The 10,719-nt window shown below is 45.1% G+C and overlaps 1 protein-coding gene across 5 annotated transcripts in view; it reads left to right on the forward strand.

The window, feature by feature from the left end:
• The window catches only part of STPG1 (sperm tail PG-rich repeat containing 1), an 81,238-nt gene extending 70,847 nt beyond the window's left edge, over positions 1 to 10,391 (forward strand). For 4 of the 5 annotated variants that reach the window (XM_007491307.1, XM_056795567.1, XM_056795565.1 and 1 more), the window contains 3 exons: positions 3,009 to 3,077; positions 5,004 to 5,191; positions 10,234 to 10,391. In XM_007491307.1, the coding sequence (XP_007491369.1) occupies positions 3,009 to 3,077; positions 5,004 to 5,191; positions 10,234 to 10,310 (334 nt within the window). In that variant the 3' untranslated portion in view covers positions 10,311 to 10,391. The remainder of the gene's footprint in view (positions 1 to 3,008; positions 3,078 to 5,003; positions 5,192 to 10,233) is intronic. The other variant, XM_001365901.2, reaches the window with a different exon arrangement.
• Positions 10,392 to 10,719: the final 328 nt, after the last annotated feature.

Raw genomic sequence — 10,719 nt, forward strand, 5'->3', positions numbered from 1 at the left:
TTGTCTTGGTAGATAAATTCCTAAATATTTTATATTGTCTAGTGTGTTTTTAAATGGAGTTTTTCTTTCTAACTCCTGCTGCTGAATTTTGTTGGAAATATATAGGAATTCTGATTACTTTATGTGGGTTTATTTTGTATCCTGCGACTTTGCTAAAGTTGTTGATTATTTCCACTAGCTTTTTAGTTGATTCTCTAGGATTCTTTAAGTAGACCATCATGTCATCCGCAAAGAGTGATAGCTTGGTCTCTTCATTGCCTATTTTAATGCCTTCAATTTCTTTTTCTTCTCTAATTGCTACTGCTAGTATTTCTAGTACAATGTTAAATAATAGAGGTGATAATGGGCATCCTTGTTTCACTCCTGATCTTATTGGGAAGCCTTCTAACTTGCCCCCATTGCAGATGATACTTAAGCAAGCAATCTTAAGAGCTGGGTTCTCCATGCTCTGCCCCTAGTTTGCTTCATGACCTTGCACAAGAATACAACAGCCATCACACCTATAGAGCTTTAAGCACAAAGGACTTTCTGCCTGTGGCCTCATGGCAACCCAACAACTGAGGCGCTGTTGGTAGTATACCCATTTTACAAATGAAGAAATCAAAATTTAAAAAGGCAAACAGCCTTGCCTATTGTCACAGAGCAATGTTGGATGGGATCCCAGGCCTCTCCTGACTGCCCGCCCAGTGCTCTGTGAATTGTTGCCCCATGCTGCCTCTGGGCAAATCATTGCCTTGTTCTGGGTACTCATTTCCTCCTTCAGAAAATGAATGCATAGGTTACTAGATAATCTCTAAGACCCCTTCTATCTCCAAATCCTGGGATGCAATTCAAATAGCATCTGGCCCTCCATTTAATAATCAGTTCTTAGGGAAGCAAGGTGACTCAGTGAGATTGAGAGTCAAGCCTGGACACAGGAGGTTCTGGGTTCAAATTTGAACTCAGACTTTTGTAGTTGTGTGACCCTGGGCAAGTCATTTAGCCCCTATTGCTTAGCCCTTACTGCTCTTCTGTCTTGAAACAAATACTTAGTATATTGATTCTAAGACAGAAAGTCAGGCTTTTAAAAAAAAAGGGGGATCAGTTCTCTAGAGTGAGCCAGGCATATCCTGGACTAGAGTGGCTACCACTGAATTCTTAATTTACAGTGTTTGGGGATGTCACCCTTTGCCTTCAAAGACCAGGTAACTAGTCTCTTGAGGTAGTGTCCAGGAGCTAAATCTTTGGCAAGGGTATTCAAGTCCATATTCTTGTTACTTCCCCTCTAGGAGACTTTAGGGAAATCACTTCCTTTTTGTGGCCTTTAGTTAAGAATAGGAAATATTGTGGGACCATAAAGCTTTATATAAAACTTGTTTCTCATTTATCATAGGCTTTTATATCTTTGGATGTGTAAAGGACCTTAGAGGCCATCTAGTCCAACTGAGACACAGATAAATGAAGTGATTTTCCCAGTATTCTATTGGTAGAAAATACCAGAGCTGGGATCAGAAACCAGGGCCTCTGACTCCTAACTCAGCAGTGGTCTTTCTGATGCATTGGGATGCCTCTGAATGACTGTGCCATCCATACCTGCATCAGCACTGATAGTTCACAGACAGAGGAGCCTGACTTCCTCTGGCTCCTCTTTATTCTCCTGCTGCCCATCTCAATCCTGAGTACATCTACTTCTTCTGAAGTCCTGGTCTCATAGCACCCAGTTAGGGCAGACTTGGAGCAGATGCCTGTGTGTGTGTGTGTGTGTGTGTGTGTGTGTGTGTGTGTGTGATCCTTATTAGGGGCACTATGCCCTGACCTGAGGTTGTTTTTAGGACCAACTCACTTTGAATGTTCCTATTTTTGAGCTTGAACATCTTTGGCTGGTCTGGCTCCAAATAGCCATGGAGAAATGGGCAAAGGGATCCTTGGGAGTTGTTTCTATGACTTTATATGGTAACCTTCTTACTGATACCCTTCCACACATAAACACCAAAAAACCCAAAAAGGTGTATGGGTTTGAGAATATCTGCTTGTGGCCAGTATGGGAATTTATTTTACTTAACTATATGTGTGCATGTATGTGTTTTAAATCCTTACCTTCCATCTTACAATACTGTGATTCAGTTCCAAGGCAGAAGAGTGGTAAGGGCTAGGCAATGGGGGTCAAGTGACTTGCCCAGGATCACGCAGCCAGGAAGTATCTGAAGCCAGATTTAAAACAAAGACCTCCCATCTCTAGGCTGGTTCTCAATCCAATAAGCCACCTAGCTACCTCCTATGAATATATATATATATATATGTATATATATATATTAAAACCTCCCCCCTCCCTGCCAATGGAGTAAAGGTGGGCAGGTGGGTGAGGGGAGAGAGGGATAGGGCCAGAGAGAGAAAAAGGAAGGAAGGAAGGAAGTCCTTGAAGGCCAGGAAGAAGTACAGACAAATAGGACAGATTTGAAAGCTACAGGTTGAACTCTTCTACTTAAAAGAAAAACATGTTGCCCATAGTAGAGATCTGCAGTTTTGTGTGTAATCCTCCTTGCTCTTTTTTTGCCTACTCTGTATATAGAAATGCCCCTTTAATTTAGTGGTGGTGAATTTCAAAATCAAAATAAACTTCAAAAAAAATTTTATGAGTATCAGCTTGGCTGGGGTAGAAGTAATCACAGCATAAATGGAGTTTTTGATATACTAATGTTGGTGCTTAAAGAGACTTGTTGGCCAGGCCATCTGTGTGAGGGAGATGTCTGGGCAAGCCAGGCAGTGGAGTCCCAGATGTGTGAATCCTGGGAGACAAAGATGAGGAAAGGCAAGGCGGATGCTTTGTAAAGAAATTGGAGACAACTTCATGAGAAGATGATTCAGGCTGAGGAGCAACCACCATCAAAGGCTTGAAAAAAACTAGGGAGCAGCAAAGAATGGGAATGACTCTGAGCCTCAGTGTCCTCATCTGTAAAATGGAGGTGTTGAACAAGATGGTAGCCCTTTTTCACTCTGACATTTTGGGTTTTATCATTCTGTTGTTTAAGGGCTCCCAGCTGTGACTTCCTGTGTACTCTCATAGATTGGGGACATCAGGCTGTCTGCCTTGGGAAAAGGTAGGGTAGTATAAAAAGGTCTTTAGATCTAGCAAATTACCATCCTTTGTACCACATCTGGGCAACTCAGCTGTGAAAACAGAAATTAAGGACTGGAACTAGTGGTCATTTCTGAAGCTGAGAATGGAAGGACGCTGGCTTCCTCAGTGTGAAAGCCAGGTTTAGGAGAAACCTTACTCTGCCTTGAGTAAGAATCTGATCTCAGTGTTTGAGCTGGCACCTCTAAGCACAACAGAGAATTAAACTATTAAGCCATCTCTCAACCTCCAGTCTTGATCCCTCAAATTTTGCTGGCATCTTGCCAGCATGATTGTACTAAAGCACAGTTATGACCAGGTTGCTTCCCAGCTCAAGAATTTTCAATGACTCCCTATTGTATATCTGGTAAAGTTCAAATTCTTTAAGTGCCTACCATGTGCCAGCCACTGGGTTAAGTGCTGAAGATATAAAAAGAGGTGAAAGAAGGCAGCTAGGAAGTTCAACTGATAGAGAGCCAGACCTAGAGATGGGAGGACCTAGTTCAAATGTGGCCTCACACTTCCTGACTGAGTGACTCTGGATAAGTCACTTTACCCCCTTGTCTTGTCCTTGCCACTTGAACAAATACAGAGTATTGATTCTAAGACAAACGGTAAGGATTATTTTTTTTAAGAGTCCAAAAGTAATCCCTGCCTCAAAGGAGTTTATAATCTAATGGAAGAGACAACATGCAAACAAATATACACAAAGCAAATTATATACAGGATAAATAGGAAATACAGTTATCTTTTCCCCATTGAGACTTTCGCCATTGTGACTTTCCCTATTTCCCCACAGTTGTGACATATTGCAAGTTGGCTTAGAAATGAAATAGGGGTTTGGGGGGAGTTTTGCAGAAACCAGAAATGATGTAGAAAAAGTTTAGAAACTCGAAATTTTCAATAAGGTACTGTGAACCCTCTGTAAAAGAAAAAGAATTGAGATCCAGGCCCAGACAGGAGGTCTTGGGTTCAAATGTGACCTTAGATACTTCCTAGCAGTGCTACCCTGGGCAAGTCACTTAAACCCCCATTGCCTAGCCCTTGCTGCTCTTCTGTCTAGGAACCAGTAAATAGTATTGATTCTAAGACAGAAGGTAAGGATTTAAAAAAAAAAGAAAAGAAAAGAAAAAAAGAGACTTATCTGGTATGAAAATTTTATGAGAATTTTTCACATCACCTTGGGGAAGGGACTGTACCCCTAAGTCCCAAGGTGTGGAAGGGATAGCAGAGGGAAGGCACCAGAATTGAGAGGGATTGGGGGAGGCTTTCTGTAGAAGACGTGATTTTAGCTGGAACTTGAAAGAAGCCAGGGAGATCAATAGCCAGAGCAGAGGAGGAAGAAGAGCTTTCTAGGCATGGGGGAGAAGTAGAGAGAATACACAGAGCTGAGAGATGGGTAGCTTTGTTAGAGGAACATCCAGGAAGTGCCGCCCAATGGAAGAGTACATGGCAGGGAGGAAGGTGTCAGAAGACTCAAAAGGGAGGTGGAGGCTGGATTTTGAAGGACTTTGGGAAAAGGCATCTCCAGCTCTAAACGTTCTCTCTTAGACTCTAAGCTCTCGAAGGCAGGGACTCTACCGTATTTGTCCTTGAATTGATGCCGCATCTGGTCCAGGGCTCCTCCACTAGTGGGCTCCTCCGAAATGGCTGTTGGAATGAATGAACCGCATTAACAGATGTCAATAAAGGGCTCTATGTTTCTCCAGATTGCATTACTCACCTAAGCCAGGCGGTGTGAGGCAAAGCATATTCTCTTCCTTTTTACGTAAGGAAATGAGAGTCCAGAGAAAGGCACTGATCTGCCTGAGGTCAGCCAGCTTAGAAGAGGCAGCGGTCAGATTGGAGCCCAGGCTTCCCAAGCTGACTGCGGGTCGTGAATAAAATCTTCTCCTTTGTCTTTGCACAGGAAACGATATGCACTGACCTTCTCTGCATTCCCACTGCCTCCTGTCCCCAAGCCTCCCATCCCAGGCCCTGGCCAGTACGACCTTGTGAACTACGACACCCCCACAAAACATTTCATCTCCACCTCCACATTCGTGTCCAGCACCAATCGGTGGTCAGGAAACGCAGACCAGACGCTCCCAGGGCCATGTAAGATGACTATGAATATTGTTTTAATCAGAATAATCAGGAGCTGTCGGCCATTCTAATTTTCCAGGAATGGCAGCTTAAAGGAGCACAGTTAGCTTTGCCCAGCCCCTTCCCAGCAGATCTAGATGGTAGCCCTTCCAAGGCTCTGTGGCCCATAGATGGCCTTCACAACTCACCATGGTCAAAAGACAGTTTTCACTTGGTGGCACTGACCTAGTCATTAGCCTCTCTTTTTTGGCCAAAATTCAGCGAAGCTGGATCCTCTTTTCACCTGTATTTTCTCACCTCCTTATCTTTGCTCATGCGGTTCCATATGCTTAGAATGCCCTCCCTCTCCCTTTGAATGAACTTGTTGAAATCCCTTGTAGAAGCCCTATCTATCCCTTCCCTTCCCAAACAATCCTCCTCTTTCTCCCACTTTTCCCCTCTCCAATGAGAAAGCAAGAAAAACAAAACCTGGAGTATAAGTATGTACAGTCAAAGCTGGCCACATCCAAAGACAAAATGTCTCAAGCAATGCTCTAAGCCCATCGCCTCTCTGCCAGGTGATGTCCTGCCAAGGCGTAAAAAAATTTTTTTACAAGTGAATTCTACCAAACATTTATTTTTATTTTTGAAAAATTTATTGTTGGGGGCAGCTGGGTGGCTCAGTGGATGGAGAGCCAGGCCTAGAGATGGGAAGTCCTAGGTTCAAATGTGGCCTCAGACACTTCCTAGCTATGTGACCCTGGGCAAGTCACTTGACCCCCATTGCCTAGCCCTTACCACTCTTCTGCCTTGGAGCCAATACACAGTATTAGCTCCAAGACAGAAGGTCAGAGTTTAAAAAAAAATTCTTGTCATGAAAAACACATTTTTTATTAAATAAAAAATTTTAAACCTTTACCTTCCGTCTTGGAGTCAATACTGTATATTGGTTCCAAGGCAGAAGAGTGGTCAGGGCTAGGCAATGGGGGTTAAGTGACTTATCCAGGGTCACACAGCTGTGAAGTGTCTGAGGTCAGATTTGAACCCAGGACCTCTCGTCTCCAGGCCTGGTCACCCAGCGGCCCCCTGCCTACCCTTTAAAGCCCAGCTTCTATGAAGTGTTCCTCAGGGAGCCTGCCCTGCTGTTTATTCCCTGTCTATAATGACTACCAGCCTTGGATTTCCCAGAGTACTTTGTTTTGTTTTATCAAATGTATTTATCATGTCATTTCCCATCTTATGCTTATGTACTTCATCCTCCTTCCAGACTAAGCTCCTTGGGGGAAGGACAGTTTCTTCCCTAAACTCAGCACTGTCCCTAGCATTCAGAAGAAAACCCTGCACTCAGTAGGTGCTAAATCCATGGTTAATGGTGGTGGGGGCCCCCCCTCTGTAAGGCAGAGTCTGCCACTAGGTCAACATTCCAGCAAAGCCTTTCCAGCTGGCTGGATGACCTTGGGCAGGTCTCAGGCTTCCTGAGCCTCAGGTTCCCCTCCTGTAAAAAGGGGAGCTGGGACGTTGCCACTGCCAAGAGTTCCCTTTTGCAAAATGCTGAACGGTTGGCAAAGCACTTTACATATATGCCCTAGCCGGATCTGCAGAGCAAACAAATGAGGTAGGTCGTCTTATTATTCCCATTTGGTGGCTGGGGAAACTGAGGCTCCAGGAGCTTAAGGATGAAGGGCTCCCATGTCTATGGCCCCTTCACGTTGGCAAGTGCCTTTTTGTCTCTTGCCTCAGCTGATTCTCACTACCACTCGAGGAAGGAGGTGCTATGATTACCCCACTTCACAGATGAGAAGCAGTGTCTGAGGAGTCAGGCCTTCCCGACCATTAGTCTAATAGCCAGCATTCCTAGAACACCTTGAGGTTTACAAAGCTCTTTATAAAAGTGATCCCATGTATATTCAGAATGGCCTTGGAAGGTAGGGACCCAGTTTACAGATGGGGATATTGAAGCAGAGAGCGGTTAAGTCACTTGGGAAGTGGAGGGCGGATTTGGCCTGTGCCACCTTTTCCACCTTCCTCACAAGGGTTCTATGAGGATCAAATGAGATAACAAGATCTGGTGGACCCTAGCAGGCCACAAAGGCTTTGGGACTCAGGCAAAGCTTTGTTTTGGCTACAACACGGATGTAACTATCTGCTGAGGCGTGGAGGGCTGATGACGGAGGCTGGAGGAGACCACAAGCACCCACATTTGGGAGGCTGAAGACCTTTTGAAGTTCTGGATGGGTATTTGGGAAACAAAAGAAGGTGGTTCAAACCCCTGGGAAAGCTCGCCAGTCGTCTTATATGACCTAATCAATGGATGGTGGGAGATTTAGCAAGAAAAAAGTGCCAGATTTGTAGCAAAAAGACCTCGGGGTCTGGTCCCTCCATCTTCTCTGGGCCGCCATTTACTCCTCTGTATTCAATTGAATTCAGCCTTTTGTTGTTCCTCAACTGTGCCTAACCTTCATGACCCCTTTTGGGGATTTTCTTGGTGGAGATACTGGATTGGGTGGCCATTTCCCTCCCCAGCTCATTTTGCAGATGAGACACTGAGGCCAACAGGATTCAATGACTGGCCCAGGGTCACAGAGCTAGTGTCTGAGGCCAGATTTAATCTCTAGTCTTCCTGACTCTAAGGCCGGGCACTCTATCCATGGTGCCACCTAGCTGCTCCAAGATTCCAAGAGGAGTGACACTGGGTGGTTCAGTGGATGGAGAGCCAGACCCAGAGATGGGAGATCTTGGATTAAAATCTGAACTCAGACATTTCCTAGCTGTGTGACCCTGGATAAGTCACTTAAGCCCTGTTGCCTGACCCTTACCACTCTTCTAATTGGAATGTAAGGATTAAAAAAAAAAGATTTCAAGAGGATGAGGTGGAGAAAGTGAGGAAGGAGGGTATACCAGGGATGAGGAAAGAGCCCAGAAGCCCCAGGGGTGACTCTCTAAGTGAAGGGACCAGGCCCAGATAGGTTGGGTTAGCACACAGAGAATGTGAATGGGGGCACATAAAAATGATGAGGTGGGAGCAGAAGATTATGAAGGGTCCTGGCAAGCCTAAAATGCCAGCAGGACCATGTGACCTTCATATGCTGGCCTCTGAATGATTGCCCCACTCCTCAGCCCCACAGATGGGCTCCTTCAGAAACATGAAATTCCCTGGTCCAAGCCTAGCTCTAGGAGTGAGGACGCTACTGTTCTACCACCGTGCTGCTTCTTTCCCCCCTAAAACTGACTCTGGGAGACGTCCCCAGTCAGTGACAGGAGGGGAGAGAGGGAGGAGGAGGAGTCGGGGCTCTCAAGAGAGTTGAGATCACCTCATTCAACACCTTCACTTTACACATGAGGAATCCTAGATCTTCTTTCTGACCAAGAATCTGAGAAATCCTCCCTGGGGCCATGTTGTGGCTTCCTCTCTAGGGAACTGGCTTGAAGTCCAAACAGTGAGCTCCCACCTCCAGCATGCCCTTTCAGCTCCACAGGGTGGACTTGGCTATGGCAGCATCAGCAGACCTTCCCTGACATCAGGGCCATACTCAGCTTCCCCTGGATGAAATAGGGCCCCATTCCTGTAGAGAGGTTACCTGGGAGATAAGTGACACAGTGCTGGACCTGGAGGCAGAAAGACCAAAGTTCAATTCCAGCTTCAAACATTTCTAACTGTTGTCACCCTGGGCCAGTCGCTTCACTGCTGTCTGCCTCAGTTTCCTCATTTTTAAAAGTAGACATAAATCCAAGGTGGTTTCGGGGATAAAAGGAGATAATATTTGCAAAGCACCTTACAAAACTGAAAGTGCTATATAAATGGTGGCTATTATTGTTTGTCCTGCCAGAGACAAGTCCCAGATTCCCCTTTTACTTTCTCCTCCTCTCCCTGCCTCCTTGTCTTTGTGAGGATGCTAGCAGAAGTTCTGTACCAAATAACCAATGAGCACAGGGCTGAGCGCATTGTCCCACAGCACCTAAATGATAGGATAACAAAATGCTTCCAAATCCACAATCTCATTACAACCATCCAGTGAGGGATGCTGGGCAGGCCTTTACATCTGCATTTCACAGATAAAGATACCCAGGCTCTGGGAAGCAAAGAGTTTGGGTCCAGTTCACACAGCTGGTTAAATAGAGAGTTGGAGGCTTGAACCCAGGTTTTATAACCCAGAGTCTTATGAACCCAGAGTTCATAAGATTTAGTACTAACACTGGGGGAAAAAAAACTATTAAAAAAAGATATAAAAGAGGGCAGCTAAGTGGCTCAATGGATTGAGAGCTAGGCCTTGGGTTCAAATTGGCCTCAGACACTTCCTAGCTATGTGACCCTGGGTGAGTCACTTAACCCCCTGCATAGCTCTCACTGCTTTTTCAGCCTTAGAACCAATACACAGTACTGATTCTAAGATGGAAAGTAAGGGTTTAAATAAAGAAAAAAGACATTATACTGCCTGAAAGGGACTTTGAAGATCATCTATCCAGGGGTTCTTTACTTGGGGTTCATGGGTCTGTAAGGGGTTAATCATGCAACAAAAGAGAAAGGCAACAAGAGATCTGATGTTGGAAATCACTGTAGAGAAGCCTGAAAGGAAAGAAATGTCCAATTCAGTAAAACAAGAGAGGGGGCTCCAAGCTTGTAGACTGGGGGAAAAGGTGACTTTTTTTGTTTTTATTTACACCTAGATAAAATTTAGCATTTCTTTCTAAGCAGAGGTTCATAGCCTTCACCAGACTGCTCAGGGGACCAAGAAGAATTTAAGGACACTTGAGCTAGTCTAACTCCTTCATTCCACACATGGGGAAACTGAGGGCCTATGTGACTTGTCCAAGTTCACACAGGTACTTCCAAGGCACCCTACTTCCCTAGATTTTCCCATTTTCTAAAGAACAATCCTTTTCCCTCACCCGATATTCTTAGGCTCAGCCATAAAGGACACCACCAAGTCATTCTGCATTGACTCAAAGAACCCTTGTCCCAGGACAATGCTGCTTCCTCTGGAGGAAGATCACGAGATGCCCAGAGCTGTGAGTGATGACTTCTTAGGAACTAGATTTCAGTTTCTGAACCATGGATTTTTTTTTTCCTTCTCTAGGTACATACAAGCCCGAATTCCCTGGAAAACAGTCTTTTATCTACAACAGTGACAAAAAATGGATCCCTGTTTTATAACAGAGTCCTAGACTTCTCTTTCCCCATTATTTCTGCTGAAGCTGATCAGCAAAACTCATTAAAAGTCTCATTTCTTTTGTTTATGGGTGTCTGCTGACTTGGGCCGGAATCTTGGGGCTCTGCTCTCAGAGACATGATGACAGGGGGGTGATGAGTTGGAGAACCTAGAATGAGATTAGACTGGAGTGAAGCTCCCATCCAAAACAGGGGTGTTCCGGGAATAATGCAGGAAGCTTCTTTAGGTTAGCTCTTGCCTCTTGGTGGCCCTCTCTAACCCTTGTCATCTTCCTTAGCTATCCAGGCCCTTCTCTCATGGTGGCTGGGGGAGATCTGAGAAGTGTCTAGCTCTTGGGTGCCACATAACCATCAACTCATTGCTGGAGCTAGTATTCCAGGTCTCCCAAGAGCC

The sequence above is a fragment of the Monodelphis domestica genome, chromosome 4 (assembly GCF_027887165.1).
Source record: "Monodelphis domestica isolate mMonDom1 chromosome 4, mMonDom1.pri, whole genome shotgun sequence".
NCBI lineage: Eukaryota > Metazoa > Chordata > Mammalia > Didelphimorphia > Didelphidae > Monodelphis > Monodelphis domestica.